This window comes from Argiope bruennichi, chromosome 3, assembly GCF_947563725.1.
Source record: "Argiope bruennichi chromosome 3, qqArgBrue1.1, whole genome shotgun sequence".
Taxonomy (NCBI): domain Eukaryota; kingdom Metazoa; phylum Arthropoda; class Arachnida; order Araneae; family Araneidae; genus Argiope; species Argiope bruennichi.
In genome coordinates, this window is record NC_079153.1 from 114,881,030 (window position 1) to 114,901,234 (window position 20,205).

Genomic DNA, 20,205 nt, shown 5'->3' on the forward strand with positions numbered 1-20,205 from the left:
CAGGGTGTGGTGTGTTTAGACGAGTCACGTTACTTTCCAAAGATGATATGGGTCTTTTGTATCCCAGAGAGTTTTAAGTGATGACTTGGGTGTAACCCTTGAAAGTTCTCAAGAGAGAAAAGCATGAATAAACAGACAAGAAGCGATTAACGGTCAACAGGTCTTTAGCTACCGTGTTTAACAATAGTTTTGACAAGGGTATGAGGGAGACATGCGAGCATTTTTTAAAAAAAAACATGTTCGATTATTTTACTAAAAAGAAATATCAGTTTGGTTTTCTCGTATATTGTATTTCATTATGAAATTTATTTTTTCGTATTTTATTTTGAAAAATAGTGCAATTGTCAAAATAATTGGACATTAGATTTTAACAATTCTTCACATAAAAAAAAATCCATTTTTTTTAAATATGTCTATTTTTGTATATGATAAATCTCAAATGGAATGAGTTACACAAAAATTTGGCGTATTTCCAAATAGGAAAATGCCTAGACAAATACTTTGGACCATTTGACTGATTGGGGTTATAGGCAGATAGATTTCAGAAAACTATTAATCTTGTAACTAAATCAATAAATTTGTAAAAACTGCAAATGCGAAAGTTTCAAAATACGATTTCTGTGAATTATAAAGTATAAGCATACCATCAGCATATTTTGTCTAGAATAATTAATCAGATACAAGTATCTGTTTCATTCCATTCACTTAGAAATTCACTTCTTTATGGTACTGTATATTAACTAATGTATCATAAAGTTAAATAATACAGGATGGATGCTATAGATGCCATTCAGTCATGGGTCATGATAAATTAATAATCTGATTTGTAGAGGGCTAACACACACACACACACACACATTCACCTTTATTTTTAATGTAGATATGCGAGAAAGTTTTGGAGAGACCTCCCTCGCTGGATCTACAATGCCTTTTTCTTAAATAAGTAGTTCCACGCCATTTATTTCTCTTTTCTTAAAGTCTTTTGAGAAGTGTAAAATCACTGTACTACTTGCTTCATATGAAAAGAAAAAAAAAATCATATTAATAATAGCACATGAGGCACTCAAATATCTTTAAAAGTAATCTTTCATCAAAAAAAATCTTAGCAAACTTTAAATCAATTTATTTTCAATAATTAATTAATCTTTCTTCTACATTGAAAAAAGTTACAAAAACAAACATCGTTAAAAAACTCTTTCTTTTTAATATCTTTAATTCGTTATTCTAATACTTCGAGAAACTGTTTCAAAAATGTAGATTTCTTAATCTTGAAGTGCCGCACCTGAACAGAATTAAAATTAATAAATGAGGCAACCGCAGCTGTAAATCGACGAGTTGCTGCTCGAAAGCTCAGGTTGTGGTTAATTAGTTCCATTTAGAAAGATTAGCTTTCTCTGATGAGGCTGTTAATCTTCCATCGGAGGAAATTTCCTCCCTCGCAAGTAAGTATGAACGCATTTGGTGGTTTTTAAACTGCCGATTGCAGCTATGGAAGTTGTTACTACTGCATTTATAGCAGTGAAGGTTGTTACCACTTCACTATTCATTACATTCAGAGACATAGAAATATATTATAAGTATGAATTTTTTCACATTTCGTAACATAAAACTCGAATGTCTTAATTACACTTTTATCATATCTTAAACCAGAAACAGATTTTGACTCATGAGACCGCACTGCAAAATTGTTAAGAGATTCATCGTTCTTGTAAAATATAAAGTTGCTAGTGGCTTAATAATGAGATGGATAAGGACTACATTTGATAGAACTTTCCTTTTCCTTTCCTCTGCTTAAATTCAAAGATGAATGCGTTTTAACTTCCTTGTAATATGATCTTTTCGTTTTGTACACGCTTCTCAAAATTTAATTGGAGTAATTTTAATTATCTGGTATCTACATGGTCGTTTGAATAGCATCGCAGAGTTGCGGAATTGGTATTTTTCCGTAAATACTTTCAAAACCAGAACTCCCCTTTCCTAAAGATAAAGAAAGTGAGTGCGTTTCTCTTTATCTCTTTTCGCTATTGATATCTCAGCAAAGAGAACATCACTTTCTTTAATGATAATGGATAAACATTATACATTAAAATTCGTTATTAAGATGAAAGTTTTTACCTAATTCTTAATAAGAATAATAAAAGATGCCATTCTGATGAAAGTCATTTCCTTTCTTTCCATGTTTTTAAGTATATATTAATATTTAACTGCTAAAATCATGCATAGAGAAATTTAAACAGAATCAATAAAATACATAATAATCTCTGGAAAAAAATGCTAATATATAGATTAAATTTGCTGCAATAATATTAACGATGACAAGATTCTAATATATGCCGAAAAGGTAATAAATATTTACTTTAACCCTACAATGCATCTTGCAGCCGATTGGCTACACATTCTTATTTCTATTTATAAGCTTCACATAACAATTCCAAGGGCAGCTAGGAATATTTGGAAATTCCTTTTTAAATGCTTTTTGATAAAAATTTGTAGAAAAGAATGATATGTAGCAATAGCGATTATCAGAATTCGATGTAAAGTGAAAAAATGGAAAAATACCAAGATGGCTGTTGTATGAATAATTCTTCCATTAAAAATACAATCAAAATATTTTTATCATGCCTTGAAAAACATATTGGTAAAAAAAGGGGGCTTTTAATTTTATTGCAGAATTGTTATAATGGGATTTGAGTCACTAGGATATTGTTTAATTCATAATATAGCCATTTGGCACAGTTTATTTATTTTTTTTAATTTCACAAAAAATAATTAAAATTTTTTTTAAATAAATTTTCTAAATTATATGCAGTTAATCAAAGTACATATATTTCTTGTGTAAAAAAATAAAAACAAATTTCTATCTACTGTCAAGTTTCAAAGCGAAAAGATTTTTTAAACACTGAATTTCCATGCATGAATGCATGACTGAAGTAGCAATGAATCAAAGGATGAAAAATTATTTCAATCACTTCATAAATAACTTGGATCATATCTGTGTTTGATTTTTATATGAAGACCATGTTTGCTTAATTCCGTTTATGTTCTGACTTTTCACCATCTGATCCTAAGAGATCACTTTTGGAACTCGTTTAATTAAATCGCACCCGCATATTTGCAAATTCATATCTGAAAGATCTGCAATTCAACTATCACCATTTATTTTTCTATGGTCTTTTAAAAGAAAAAAATATATTCTAACAACAGATTTTAAAATTTTTTTGATAAATAAGGGTTGTATTCAATACCTGCATTGCAGAACAATGGAATTGGGAAGTGGAAAAGTCTCCATAATTCCAGATCCATTGTTATTAATATTTTTTATCAATAAAATGCTTACATCTCACTAATTTATGAATTATGAACATGAATTTATAAAATGATGTAGATTTTATAATGTTATACGTCTGCCTCTGGCGACTACCTGCTTCGTCTGGATTATTGGTTATGATTCCTTTCAATTCCTCATATGCATTACATAATGTTGATGTTTTCCCAAGAAAATATTTTTAAGTTATCATGTTCATAGACAGATAGACATAATTCCAAATGTGTATTTCTTGGATTCAGAAAGTTCCTAAACTTGCAGTTTCGACAAAATCTTGCATTATAGCATTTTTTTTTTTTTATGTTTACAATAATTCCTCTTTACGTATTTGAAATTCGAGAAAATAAAAAGAAAAAACGATACGTAATTGAAAATCAGCTATCTGAGAAATGTTGGCTGTGATTATGAAAAAAGTTTTTTGAACACGGAATGCGCCATCGCATATAATGTAAAATTAAAAAAAAATTTATCTACGATTGCAGAATTTGGACACATAAAAAGTTTATTCGTAAACAGGGAGAAAATGGAATTTTTATTTCAATATTTAATTAAAAGGGTTTTTCTAAAAACTCTTAATTAAACCTGATTTTTTTAATAAAAATTCCGTTTTTTGTATGATAAAGAATATTTCAACCAAAAACTGAAAAAACAACTTTGAATCAAAAAAGTTCGAAAAAAGTTTCAATAATTTGCATGAAGTGAAAATTACCAGAAAATATTATTCTCTAAATATTTTCCTTTTTTTAAAAGAAATTCTTTATTTCTTAATTATATTTTGCTAATTTTTTTAACCAAATATTAAAATAACAGAACTATCAGTGTCAATTAGAAATTATAGTAATAATACTTTGTTTATTTTACTCTATTTAATAACTTAATTTTGTTTACATTTCTATCAAAATAATAAAATATCAATTAAAAATAACTCTTGTTATCAATTAGAAATTATAACAATCGCGGCTGAATTTCTACTCAATAATATTTAGGTTTTAAATTTATAAAATTCCGAAGTCTTTTTTTTTTAAATTTTTAAAACAAATTTATCCTTCGATGGCACGTGATACACATCAATTCAGTCATACTTATTTTATTGGAATCCAAACAGTATTTAACAAAAAGATTAATTTAATTTACATTAATATCCACTTTTAAGGAGAGGAAATGGGAATTTTACATATGAAATAAATATGTGCTGTTTGCCTTTTGATTTGTTAAAGTCAATCAATTATAAAATTTTAAAATTATCTTCCAAAGCTGTAGAAACATATTATAAAAAAGAATTTCTTAAAAATTTGCATTTACTTTCTTTTTTTTAGGTTTTTTAAAAAAATAATTTCCCTTTGCTTCTTCTTAACTTTACTGCATGCGTCCGGTTGCAGCAATTTATTCCATACAATTTACAGAAACCGAAATCATTTTCATTGGTACTACAAATATTACATCTTGAATTTTTCTTCTCTTTTTTTTTCTAATGAAAATATCTAAGATAACAAGTAGTATAAAAAAATTTTAATTCAATTCCTACTTAGGCCAACAAAGAAAAATTTTATCTTAGTTATTTTTTATTAAATAATTATCAAAAAAATTATTATGTATCAAAAAAATGTTGATTTTTGCAAGAATTGATCTTGCATTCTTCATTTTCACGTGAAAAATACTGAAATCCTCGCATTTTACCGATTGAGCTACTGTCTCTTGATTTCAGTCTTCATTACAAACTGCTAAAACTCTATTTAAAGTATTAAAAATTAATTAAATTTAATTAATAAATAAATATTTGAAAAAACTTTATTAACATCAAGTGTCATCCATTACAAGTTTAAAAAAATGTATTTGAACTTGAGTGGATGAATAAAAAGTATTTTATTAACGATTGAAAATGTAAACAAGATATATAAATATATATATAGGGTGAGTGTGAACTAATAGTAGGAATTGAAAAAAATCCCACCAATCCATAACGGATATGCGGTTGAGGATGCATGTATAATGATATGGCAGTTTTTGCATGATGAGTGCCTCTTTATGTATGTCTTTATTAAAATATGTCTATGTTATGTATGTCTTTATTAAAGTATGTCTATCTATGTATGTCTTTATTAAAATTTCTTGCAGTTTTGTTATACTTATAATTAAGGTTTAATAATTATTATAATTAAGATTTAATTATATAATAATAATAAATGTATAATATAAAAATAATTAATAATAATTATTATTACTACTAAGATTTATTTATAGTATAATAATTTTAGAGTTAATAATTAAAATTTAAGTATAATTTAAGAATAATTAATTGCTAATAATGTAAGAATAATAATAATTTAAGAATTAATTAATTTATAATTACTTTAAAAAATAATTTAAGATTTTATAGTTATAATTAATATTTAATAGTTAAATTACGATTTAATAATTGTATTGTTATATTTTTAATTAAGATTAGGATCATAAATAAGCAATTATTAACATTTTTTAGAGCGCGTTCATTTTTAAATAATTTCAGCAAGAAAATTTTTTATATGTTCTCAGTAAATAATTTTCTTTCCAAATCCAAGTTCTAATTTCGTTTAAATAAAAAGAACAGCACTGCTTGTAGCGGATTGGCAATAACAAATATGAAAAACTCATTTAAATTTGTAACCTTTTTGTTTGACTGTGTAATTTTTATTTACTAATTTTTCATTGTTAACTATATTATCATTATTTATATCATTATTTAAATAAGCAGTGATTAACATTTTTTAGAGCGCGTTCATTTTTAAATAGTTTCAGCAAGAAAATTTTTTATATGTTCTCAGTAAATCATTTTCTTTACAATCCAAGTACCAGATTAGCTGTGAATGTGATACAGAACGTTTTCACTTTTTCCTGCTCCGCTTGCGTTTTATTCTTATTCTTTGTGATATTTTCATTGTCTCAATGCTTTTTGGATTTGATTAAAATAAATATTTTTTTTTTAGTACAAGCTACTGGAACACAATTTTTTTAAACAAGTTTAGCCCTCATTATGTTCTAGATTTTCAGAAGCTGTATCTACATTTAATATGGAGATAGTGGTGATCCTGCTTTCATCAAGATGACTTCGCAGTTTAATCTGATTTCAGATTAGAAAGTTTTAACAAATCACGTCCGGGTCAACAATATGGATGTTGCCCATAATATTCAATTCAATAACTGGTGTTAAAAAAAATAACATATTTATTTAAAGGAAACATTAAGGAGAAGATTTTTGCTAATTAATCAAATACATATAAAAATCTCAAAAAAGAAAGAAAAATACAATTGGTTCGTGCATCGCTGGCACGAGCACGCAGTTTAAACTACTACGTCATCTTGATGAAAGCAGGATCACCAAGATCATAAATATCAAACTCCTTATGCTTAATGCTTCTAAAATAATGCGTGTTACATGCCTATCAAAATTTGTTGAAGTTTAAAGAAGAACTAAGAAACTACTATGAACTAAGAAAGAACTCTACTAAGAAAGTTATTAAGACATAAAACATTTAATTGGAATTTTAGCATTTCTCAGATCGGGCGAAAACGAAAGGCGAAATGAAAACTCCGGCGAAAGTTGGCCTCCGAAAATGGCTAGTCATAAAATAAAGTCTGGAACACGTTAAGCATAGTAATAAATTCTTAGAATTACCTCTAAATTTTATAAATATTTTCGCGAATGGCCATCTTTTGTCATCAGAAGTCGTAATTTATCTTTAAAAAATAATTTCTCTCCAAAAAGGGGAGATTTTTCAAAATTCGTTGAATCACCGTCACTGAAAAGTAGTGAATTTCCCAAATGTTCCAACTTAACTAATTAATGAACTTTTCACTCAACTATGGCGAATAAAATACTTCATTAAATGAAGATTAATGGTTCAAATATATCATTTTTACAAAATATAAATTTGCTTTCACGCATCAAGAAGCTTAAAAATTTCCATATTTCCCGCTTTATTAAATAATCCGTACGCAAAATTTTAATTCATTAATATCAAATTATTTTAACTCACCAGGACTCAAGCGACATTTTAATAAAAAGAAATCTTTCAAGCACTTAGGTCTCAGGAGAAAATTAGCAAACCCTCTTCAAGTAATGAGATTACATGCACCATAAATTTTATTGAATTTTTTTTTAATATTTTTCAATTTATTACTGGCAACAGCGTTTGCGTTGCCGAATATTTTTATCAAATTTCTTAATATTGTATTTTTACTCGAAAACGCTTCAGTTAAAAATGAATTTTGTATTTTTCAGACTTCCTAATCAGATTATTTTTCAATAAATATGGTGTATTAGATGAGCTTCTTCTTTTTGTTTATTTTCATTCGAAAAGCAGAAGAGCATAAGAATATTTATATGGCTTTCTTAAAATGCCTTTTTCAAGAAAGTGAAATTTCCATTACTTTTTGAGAAGCCAGAGCTATGAAAATTAAAGAACCAGTTAAAGAACGGTAACACAAGTAATTTTTTTCTAATATTTTTTGGAATTATTAAATGGGGTCTTTTGGGGGGGGGGGGGAAGGGGAGCATTTTAATAGTTGATGCTCATAAGTCTCTAAATAGATTACAATATAATTAGAGACTTAAAATAAATTTAATTACAATAATTTTGATATGCTTTTAATAATATTTTTAAATATACTTTTAATAATATTTTTAAATATACTTTTAATAATATTTTTAAATATACTTTTAATAATATTTTTAAATATACTTTTAATATTATTTTAGAAAGTAGAATTTCTTAATTAATTAATTCATGTTTAAAGAAGTCATGGACTTTTTTAAATCCACTTTTCTGAAATTCGTAACCAGTTGATATCAATGATATGGAATCTAAATGTAATTTCAACAGTACAGGTTTATTTAAAATCTGGACACTAATTTAATCATATTTACACCTAAACTGGCAATTTTAATTGAAATCCTCAAAAACAAGTTTCTAAAAGAAAAGTAATAAAACGAATAATAATTCTGATTGAACGTAATAATGACACCATATTTAATTTTTTGATAAAAAATTAGATAATGCAGAATTTGAAAATGGCGGTGATTTGAGTCACATCGTAGTCACATGATCAATGTGCTTGAGCATATTGATGCCGAGATATACGTTGTCTTACATTTTGGATATATTATGTTCTTTTTCTTTCCGTGAAATAAATATTGGATTCCAATTTAAATTGTAATCGATTAATTGATGACTTAAGCAAGAATTGATTCCACTGTTATTTGGATGAAAGATTTTTAGTTTCATTTAAAAAATAAATTATACACATTTTTCTATGTTTTTTTAAAATTCTTTTTTTATTTTCTCATGCACGAAGTCGAAAAAGAGAAAATACTGTAGCAGTAAAAAAATTCGAAGTTGAGAATTTGACGAATCTTCACTTATCAGATCTCCCCGAGTTTGAAAAACTAATTTCCAGAATTTTCTCTGTCTGTGAACTCAATAAATATAAATCCCTTTGAGCTTGACAGATAAAATTTCATATGTGATGTTCTCGGAAAACCTATACATTTTCTGTTAAATTTTGGAATAAATCTATATAAAGGTCTGTCTTTTTAGACTAATGCAGTTGAAAACGATATCCACAAAACATAAAAAACTAGATTAGTTAAATCCGATAAACAGTTTTGGCATCAAGAACCATATTAAATTTTCCATCAAGGGGTTAACACTTATCAATTTGTACATTTGCATGTATGCAAATGCGATAAGTCAGCCATCTAACTCTCCGACCCGCCACGAAGGCACACGGATTTAAACCATGAAAACTGAATGACCGTACCGCCGCAACAGCAACATTGGCAGGAACTGTGGTTGAGTCCTAAGGGCCGTCACCGGTCACGGTACAACCCTCCCCGAAGGAAGTACGCCCCGTCATCGATAGGAGGAGCCAGATCCCCCACCAATTAGTGTACCTTCCAGGGTGGTGAGATCCAACAACCATGCCGGAAGCATCTCATCCTCATTTCGAGGTGCCCCCCGGGGGGTTAATGCAAATGTGATAAATCAAAAATGAAATGACTTAAATGAAATTTGGAATGTGATCTTGTGATTACAGTTATAGTTCTACCGGAAGTTCTGATTTCAATCAACTGGAAGAAAGGCGCCCAAAATGCATATTCGATATTCGAGTACTGTCGTATTAACCACATTTCAGCAATTACTCTCCAACTATTCGTAACTATTGTTCTTAAATGGCATGCTTATATTAATAATCAAGCGCTGGTATTATACTTCATAATATATTATGATCTATAAAACAAATATCAGATCTTTCGTGGCTTTTACAGTCTTCTGAAGTTCACAATTTTATTATGAAGTAATGACAGGGATAAACCTTTCTTAGAGAATATGCGCAAAAAAATGCGGTCTGACCACCCCTACTGATCGAGAAATTTATTTGATGAAAAAGTGGTTAAAATAGGGCAACTATTATTAGAAGAAAATTATATTTTATATATTCTCCAAAATATCGCTTTCTTACTTTGGGTATCAAATAATAAATGCGTAAACTTAAAGATACAAAAGGAACTAATAAATTACACCGTAATGTATTTTTTCGGTCTTTGAAACGCGAAACTCAATGGATACACTTAATAATACAAAGGATTATTACCCATTTATGATTTTCAAGTCGAAAAGAAGAATCATTTACTTTGCAGCGTAAAACGTATGGAGTTGTAACTCAAGATAATGGTTTGTCGCAGAAAATGTTCTTTTTGAAATAATAAAGAAAATATTTTCTAGCCGTTCACAACAAAAAAGATGCTACTCGAGCTTTCATAAACGAGATGTTACATACTTTTATTTTCCAGTATTTTCTTGGTTGGTTTTTTTTATTTATTTGTTCATTTAAAAGTGATAACATTGTTCTCTTTTACCAAATGGAAGCTATTAATTTCATTAGTAATGGCGGTCGTTTAAAAAGTTTCGTTTGCTGGTTTCGTGAAGAAATTGTAGTTTATGATCTTGTGTTATGTTTGTTCGAAATAAACAAATTTATCTCACTTTTTCGGTCTGAATTTTAAGTAACAAAGCTGAGAAAATAAAATATTTTGTATTTGTTCCAGACAATTCTTTCTTTATACTTTGAATACCATTTATTAGTTTTAAATCATTGTTCGTGTTTTTATTTTGTCATTTATGAAATGTATTAAAATAATATATTGTATTCATAAAAACATTCAATTCAAAGTGCACATAAAAAAAGAGAATTGAAATTAATTAAAAAATCCCCCTCCAAAAATTTATTTATTCTTGTTGAGTCTCCCTGTTTGAGACATTCCAAATCTGAAAAATTCCTATTTTAATTCTAAATTATTCTTGTATTATACTATCTGTAAAAACAATAAAAATCAAAGTATGCAATAAATCGTGAAATTTGAGAAAAGGTTTCACACAAAATCATAAATTTTTCTCGAATTTTGAGCTATATTAGATTTAATTCACTCTAACTTTGAACAAAATTCGATTTAAAAGCTCAACGATCTGGATATATGGAAATTGACCGATGATTTTATCACTAGAAATGTAGCTTATTATTAAGTTTTGAAGAAAAATACAGTAAGCTACTTGAATATTTATCGATATGTCCATTTATATGTTACTTAAAAGTTCAACAAATTAAATAAATAATATTCTTGTAATCTTGAAGTCAATATTGTAACTCTCTATTAAATTTGAGCCCAGTTCACCAGAGGGAAGATGTTCAAAATGCATATTCGTTTCATTATACAACTAAGTTAAACACAAAACGTTCCATATCATGAAAAGTTTTGTTGAAATTGAAAGAGAAAACTCACATCACCACCGCTGGTTATTTATTTGAAAACAATATCTTGTGACAAAGACGTAAGTGAAGAGTTTCGGATAAAAAATCTTTTTCATCTTTAGATAAATCCAATCACATTCCAACAATTTTATTCTTTTGAAAAGAACGATTATTAAATATTAAGTAAAAGTCAAATCAAATTAAGTAAAGACAGATAATTACTCGGGATAGAAGTTAATCATTAAAGAATGCTTTGGGCACGATTTTAAGTAACATTTAGATAATAGGGAAATCATATCATATTACTTATCTTACTCATGTAATATTTACGCTAAAATACGAAATGAGCATTATAATGCCTCGTCTGTTCCATCCACAAGAGAGTTGCTTCTATTTCATAATATGAATTCAAAATAAAGGTTTTCTTTTTAAACAAATCAGTTTTAAAATATTTAAATTGGTTCCTTATCAAATATAAGGTAATTTTTCGGAAACCTACGGTCACATATCTGTAGTCAATTATCTCAAACTGAAATATAGAAATAAATTACTCCACATTTCAATTCTTTTTATCGTAGTACTCTAAGGAATAAATTACTTTTGAATTTCTATATTCCCTCGACATCTTCTTCAAAAACCAGTTTTCTTCTATTCAGAAGAAAACTTTACAACTTTAAGCATCAGCGGGAAAAAAAGCAATTATATTGTGTGGTTAAATCATCTTAACCATACAATATGGTTAAAAGCTTTGTATGATTTCATCTAAAAACGTTTTAAAGAAATTATATTGTATGGATTTAGGTTTGTTTCTCGAATTGCATTTTATTGACAATTCAGTTAATATTCCGATTTGAAGTTACACGAGTGTCATTTCAGGACGGATCAAGCAATTTTAAATAGGCGTATAGACAAACAGCACTATATCTGGGCCCTCCCAATCTCCAAGACCCTGCATCACACCAGCAGGTGGATGTTCCATTTGATTGGATTTATGTAGACCAGTATTGAAAACAATCGATACAGTTCCGTCTGCTGCCCATCGGTCCCGAAGTTATTGTGTTGTTAGGCCATGATCTGTCCATTTATCACAGTAGACATCATTTTTTCACCTATCCAGGTTATCTGCCAATGTTATTTCCTAAATGGTTGCTCAAACTGGCTCAGAAATCCACTCACACATGGCCTTCGCTTAGCTTCAATTCGGAATGTTAACATAAATGTAAGTAAAAAGGCTGATTTACAACTGTGGCTACCACCTGTGTTTCCTTGTGTCCTGTAATTAATTACCTATACTATATTATCAAATATATTTTTTTAAGTAATGCAGAGTAAATAGTTATTTTAATACTGCAAAGTAAGAAATTAATCTTCACCTGCTATAGTCACATATGTCACTCACCGCTATATTAACAAATAGTGTTTTTAAATCGAAGATAGTCTATTTTTTTAATTATTTATTTAAAATTTAGTGAAAATCTTTTTGTTAAGCTAAAACCGTTACTTATGGTATATGTACCCTTGGAGATATGCGAAAACAATATCGAAAATAGAGAAAAAAGCTAGCATAAGGGAAAAGTTATTTAATTTTGTTTACCTTAATCTGTTCTGCTAAAAGTGATAATTATGTAAATTCAGAAGTATATAATAAGTAGCAATAAAAAAAAGGGACTAAAACCTCAGGATTTCGCGTTTGTAGAGCAATGAATAACAAAATATCTACTACGTTTTACGAACACATAATCTGCCAAAGGAACGTGCTCGTGTAATGCGCATATAACTATCGCAAATGTCGCAATAAAGGCGTAGTTTCATATATTAGATTCAATAGTATTTATTTGAGTCTGATTTCATAAAATAATTTTTGTGAAGCAAATTCAAAAATTTTAATGAAAATGACTTCCATTATGATTATCACAATGAGTAATTGTTAGCTTTTAACATAAAATAATGAGAAATAATTTTAATGTTATTTTACTTTTTTAGGACATGGAACTAATATTATTACGAAAAATAAAGTATAAAGATGTGAAATAAAGAATAAATCTTACAAATATTAATTTAATGTGGATCACTTGTCTTCTAAGACATTATCTACTCCCCTTAATATACCTACTACTTTAAATACTCTTTCTACTGTCAGCTACCTACTCCATTCCTATCCTTACACTAGAATGTGAGAATTGTGAGATAAAAGAAATAAGGCGAAACACTGAAAGATAAAAAGATTAATGGAAAGGCATATCAGGAAATAAAAGGTGGGCGCTGGTTTAAATGAGCGTTTCGTAATTTATCTTTAGATTTCTAATCGCGCGTGTAAAGGAAAGAATATCTGAATTTTAGCAATGAAAAGGAAATTATCTTTTGTATTGTTTACAGGATATCAATTATTCTATGACTTTTAAAGGGTCCTGGTAGCAAAATGATTAATATTACAAGAATGTGAGCAATGCAAACACAGTTCATTATGTCTATTATGATTCAAGATTAACATGCTGCAAAGCAAGCTATTTTTGTTGTTATATTTGTTTTCAGAAACCTTGTGTGGGTTTTTTCTGGCCTGCAGTATTTTCGGTTTTTTCTTCCACGGATGAAATTGTATTTTTTCCGTTTCGTGCCTAATCATTGCGACAAAGTTGCATATGAAAATCAACAACCAACAAGGCAACAGGAAGCACAACAGCGCTTCAACATTATCGGTTGCTTTAGCATTAAGGAAAATGGTTCTGTCAATAGTACTTATTTTAGCATTAAGGAAAATGGTACTTTCAATAGTACTTATTGTCGACATAATTTGACTGAGAAATCTCTCAAATACATTTGGAGAAAGTATCCTTAGACTAATTTATCGATATGTATTTACCTTAATAAGATATTTGTTATTTTTAACTAATTTGTAGTATCTGTGGTCCTGTAACAGCAGTAAGTTGTGTTGTTTCTTATGGCACTTGCCATGGACAAGCCTGCTGTTACGAAGATAGCGATTTAAGCCGGTGGGGGAGCGTCTCTTGGTTTTTAGTAGCGCCAAATAGGGCCAAGTGAACGACTTTGCTACTCGCGCATCACTCATTCGCGTGCACAACCCCTTTTCACGGGGGGAGGGTCACATTCACACATCTCCCAGATAGAACAACAACCATGCCCAAACCGGAAATCGAACCCAGGACGCCCAGATCACGCTACTCCTATGCCAGAACGCCGGCGCCGTAAGTTGTACTTGTAACCGCCAATTTGTCACACAACTTAAAAAGTTCCAATATGAATATGGATCGTATATTCCGATTTATTGGTCCAAGAACTATATTTGGTTAAATATAATTAGATATATTTGTGGAAATATAATTTTTTATTAAAAGGAAAGATTGTGTAAATATGTAATAATTTTGCTTTTGTGATTTTGGCTCCTATAACATTCTAGCATTAGTACATTGACTCCTGACACTATGAATCCTTTTTGCAACCGTTGGTGCATGTTCAGTACTACATGTTCTTCCCTATGTGGCCTCTAAATATTTAGAAATCTCTTCTTGTGTATTTATTTCGTTTCTATTTCACTTGAAATGTTGTAAATGCAATTCTAACGATTCCCTTACCAACAGCAGAGAACAGACTAAGAGTATACATTAAGAATGCTTTCAATGTTAACGAAATGGATTATTATGTAAATGTTGCGCATGGAACCAAAACAAACGATATAATGCAATTATTATAAATACAAACACAAATTTAATCTTCATTCCTAACACTATTCAAATACTTTCTTTCTGTCGGGGTTTACTAATAAATTATAGTAGTTTGGTATGTGCAAAGTTTTGAATAATCTTTAAACTATCCTGATTTTGAAAAAAAAATTAATAGAGAAAAATAGTATAAGCCAACAAACACGTTAAATTTTTCCTTTTATATTCTAATTTATTATTTAAGAAATAATGTTTCAATTTTCGTTTCAATTTCCCTTGTTTGTCTTTACTGATTATCATCATTACTTTTCATTGATGTAAGCTGCTTTACCCGCATTCCTGTCATATCTTTTACTTTAAAAATAGGTATATGTCAGCGATGAAATATCGATAATTATATTTGTTTACATTATTGTAATTCTAAAGCGAGTTTACTTCATATTTTGACAGCAAAAATGGATGGTGTCAGCATATATCCGCTACCTTATTGTTGCAAAAAATACTTTCTAAAAGATTCCAATAATAATCTAGATTAAAAAAAAATAATTGCATTCATCTTACGCAAACGTTGATATACAAGTATATATTTCCTTTACGTGGCTATTTTTTCCTTTGTCCGATGTCCTTAATTAGTATTTTTGATGAAGTTATCACTATGAATCCTTACAATAGTACGCTTTTATTACAACGCAAACTAAAGATATAATAGCCAGCGTCAATCACTCATTGTGGTAATATTTTTTCATAAAAAGAGTTCCCACTGGCATTCGATATTCGAAATGCTGGTTGTACTTATGCATTGTTTTTTAATTGACGTGTACATAAATAAATATAAAATTGCAAATTTTGTTTAGGTTGCAAGGGTTTAATTTTTTTAATATAATTGTTATTTTAACTTAATAACCTTAAACTGGTTATTACAACCCTCTCTGAGGCACAAGGAAAAAACTGAATGACTGGAGCGCCGCAACAGCAACACTGGCAGGAACTGTGCTTGATTCCTAAGGGCCATCACTAGTCACGGTACAACTCTTCTGTTGGAAAGTACGTTCCATCATTGATGGGAGGAGTCAGGCCCCCGCCTTTTTCTGTACCCACCAGTGTGGTGGAAACCAATCACCATGATAGAAGTTTCTCATCCTCAATTGCGAGATGTCCCTCAGTGGGATATTTTAGCTTAACCCTTTCTAGGGCAGTGGGAAGTATGCTTCCCACCAAATTTATCAATCTTTGTATGAAATTATGTAGGTTGGCATAAGTTCTGACAAATTTTTTCAGAAAGACAGAAACTTAGATGCTTCAGTTCTTTATCTTACACAAAATGATGTGTCTTGATTTCTTACGTAATTATTAATTAACCAAATTAATTAATTAATCAAATTAAATTTATCTAATAAGTTAAATGAATCCCTTTTCTTATTCTAATTTCAAGCCTAAAAATATTTAAACATAATATGACTAGAAAAAATGGCCCTTTAAAGGGTTAATAAACGTAATTTTTAATTATAATCATTAATTTAGTTACATAATTAAGAGAATTTTCGAAGGTTTCCGCATTTCACAATGAAAATGCTTGTAAAATTGAAATTACTTAGTTTCCAAAAAATTAGCTTTGAAATTTGATCAAATCCAAGTTCTTCCTTAGTATTTGATTACGTTTCGATAGGATAACTCATCTTTAGAGCTGCTGCATAGCCCTTTCAACTAAAAGAGCTTGAAGATTCGTATGGCCTAATTCATACAGCAGTGCTAAAGAAAATTTACTATTGTTATTACTAATTTGGCTATATATCTCCTTAATGGAGTCATTTCATGAAAATTGTGTGTAAAATCTTAATGTAACTGGCAGACAGAACTGAAGGGGCAATCTAATTTGCACTAAAGCAGTTTTTTAACAGGCTATAATCAATTACATTTGGCTGTGAACTTAACTAGGATGAATATACAAAGCTTTAAAAAACATAATGGAACATATCTGAATATTTTCCTGGAAGAATAACGAATAATCAACATGTTTTAATTAAAAACAAGAAATAAACAAAACTGCTCTACATTATAATCTTAGGAGTTGAAATCTGGAAATTTTAATCGGAAAACAGATGTATTATCTCAGTGCTGTTCTTGGAACGTTTTATGGCAGTATCTATACGTACTCAACCTATCAGTTAATTACACACTATCTTGCGATGAACTATAGCTTCTCTTTTTCCTTCCTTAAAGATTAGCAATGGATTTTAAATTAATTTGCAGGTTCTCATTTGAATGTACCGCAGGAGCGTTATTTGAGCTCAACTACATATCTATGATCTTAGCTAAAATTCTTTTGATGTAGAAACAAAAGTGACAAAAGATTCATCTGATTCAGTTATCATGCATGGTAAATTGAAATATCTTCATAAAAGACGCAAAAAATATATGGGTTTTGAAACATAAATTCTAATTTCTTTCTTTTTCTTTTCTTTTTGACTTTCAGCTGAGCATCCCCGTGGATCTTCGCTTTGACCGGGGTGGAATCCCTGAGATGGGTTGCAGGTTCTCTCAAGTGAGCGTTCGGCTGCCCTCTAACACAGAAGGAGCAGTGCCAAGACTCTGGGAAGTTCGAAGGAGGATGGAAGAGCTCAAGACTTCCCCCGATACACTTGTTATGTTCGGAGCCGTCTACTGCCTACTGCCGATTCTACCAGAGGCCGTTGCCCAATGGATATTGAATACTGTCATTAGAAAGGTGAGAATTTATTACACAAGATTATTCAGAATGGAACATCTGTTCTCAAAATTCTATATTTTTAAAAATAAAGAAAAAAAATGACCGAGTTATGAAGCTTTTTTTTGATAAATTAGTAAGCATTTTTGACAAAGAAGTGAAAAGGACTTATTGTATCGTATTTACAGTTTTGCTCTTATATATTCTCTACTACAATTGGACTCCCACGGTGAGCTTAGATTTAATTGAACCCAATTATGACACAATAGTGTACATCACCTATAACCAAAACAAAACAAAAAATTAATGCATGCATTTAATTAATTTTGGGGGTCATGTTATTAATAAAGCACTTAACAAATCTGATTGAAATATTATCTGTTATGCATGAAAATTACAAAATAATCTTGGAACGTATATTTACGTATTTCAGAAATATTACATCTACGGAAAAAAATAATCTTCTTAGAAAAACGGAAATATTTCAGTATATAAGTTCAATATGTCTTTTTTTCGATACTTTTTCCATACACCTGAATGAGATAGTCCATAGACACTCGAGGATCGTCTCAGGGATTTCATTTCTTGTAGTAACTGTATAGATTACAGTTTTACAGTTACAGTTACCAAAATTCAGATGCACTCGGCGATGTGAAACCTTCTAAAGGGCTTTTTCTGAAACAGTCAACTGGAAAAATTATCCTGCGAGAAACAATATCTTCTTCTATTGATTACATGTTGCGACATAACTTGAACTGCTTATTTCACACAAACCGCTCCTACTCTTGAAATGGCGAGGCCGACGTAAAATGCTTTTATCACACAACTAGTTTCACAACAACAATAATTTTCTTGGAATGCTCCATGTCCTGAAATAAATGATGAAGATTTCCCATATTCTGAAACAGTTTTCAGTTATACCTTAATATAATAGTTTTTCTTTAAAATTTCCACCGAGTCATTTGATAGTTGTCACTTCAGGTCTCTATGATGTCGATTAAGACGCTTATCTATGAAGTGTATTTCATTCTTTGTTATTTAAGAGAAAGATTTGCTGAGGCACTGAGATATTGTCTTGTAATGCAACGTAAATTAATCTGTCTCACTAAGCTGCTCTGAATATTAATATGCATTTCCCTCGTTTGTCCAGACTTCGAGATATACAATGACGAAAATAAACCTCTTTTTCTTCTTTTTAAGATGTAATTAGTAAATTCTTTTGCACTCCATTCAAGTAGAAAATTGAAAGTAGCGAAAAAAAAAACCTTTACTAAAATTTAGTATCAGAACATATGGTTTATTTCTTTGATATTGTATCATTATCAAATCTGATAGTTGTCTGATACTTTGTAATATTCTCGCATATTTTATTTCTCAGTAGAAATATGCTTCTCTTAAATACGGAACAGTTTTCAGCATTGTTCATGTAACAAGATACCATAGAATGCGAAATAACTAGAAAGGAAACAATTTAGACATTAAAAAATTCGTTTTCAAGTTTTGTTGAATTCTGCATTTCAGTTTTCTCTGAATCCAAAAACAGACATTATTTTTTTTAATTATACATACCTGTATTATACTAATTCAGACTCCCACCAGAGGGCCCCCTCAGAAATGAAGACAAGAAACTTCCGGTATGGTGGTTGGTTCTCGCCACTTTGGTGGGTACAGAAATGAGGAGGTCGGCTACGCTTATAGATGACTGGACGTACTTTCCCCGGGAAGGGTTGTTCCGGCGATTTCCCATAGGGCTCAACCTTAGTACCTATAAAAAGAACGCTCTTTGTTTTTTATTCTGTTTCTTAATTTCGCATGTTTTATGCTACATGGATAGAAAATTGCAATCGAGTTTTTACATATTTTTTTTCATGTGCTAGATTTCCGCAATTTTATGCAGTAATTACTTTCCGATGATCGTGAGGTTTAGAAAGCAATAGAAAATTATTTCAGTCACAATTGATATCTTAGAAACTGAAAACACACTCCAAACATTCATTATATAATATATTTCATAATAAAAAATTTTCTATTTTATTTCGCGCCTTTTTCATTTTTGTTTGAACCTCAGGTTTAAGATGTAAAATTACATTTGCTTTTAAATATACAAATGGAAGAATTTTTTTAAAGCTTTTTATGTTCATTCCCAAAGGTTTTCAACACCCAAACAGTGATGTTTGTAACTATGAAAAATTTGCTTCTTTTTGTGCATTATATACTCAAATTTTAAATTAGGAGATCTTATCATTGAAAATAATAAAGTACACATTAAAATTCACTATCTTGCTTCCCATCTAAATAACTTTTGCTTGACCCTGTGTCCTTTAATTTCCAACCACCTTAATTATTTCGTTATCTACTCCAGACCAAAAGGAAGGCAAGATATTCATTAAGCGAATACCTCCAATTCTCTCATGTCCCACAACTCTTCTTCATTAAGGATGATTATCGCAAAAGGAAACTTTTATAGCAAGCTGAATAATTGAAAAGCAAACTCTTCACCAATGGGGCGTTAAGTAATTGCCAACCCAGACATGCTTCAGCTTCTTATTATAGGAGAATTGAAGGATTTTCCCACAGAGCTTCATATTTCATGGTTGAAGAGGATTATCTAAAGGAGGTTATTCCATTAAGATGGCTATATATCGTAACAATAATTAAGTCTTATTTTATGCTGTCTGTGAAAGCTTTAGTAGTTAATCCTCCTTTTTATATCT

General features: G+C 29.6%; 1 protein-coding gene across 2 annotated transcripts in view; it reads left to right on the top strand.

Moving 5' to 3' along the window:
- The window catches only part of LOC129963409 (uncharacterized), a 156,989-nt gene that overhangs the window by 95,361 nt on the left and 41,423 nt on the right, over positions 1 to 20,205 (top strand). For both annotated transcript variants that reach the window (XM_056077761.1, XM_056077763.1), the window contains exon 3: positions 17,261 to 17,512. In XM_056077761.1, the coding sequence (XP_055933736.1) occupies positions 17,261 to 17,512 (252 nt within the window). The remainder of the gene's footprint in view (positions 1 to 17,260; positions 17,513 to 20,205) is intronic.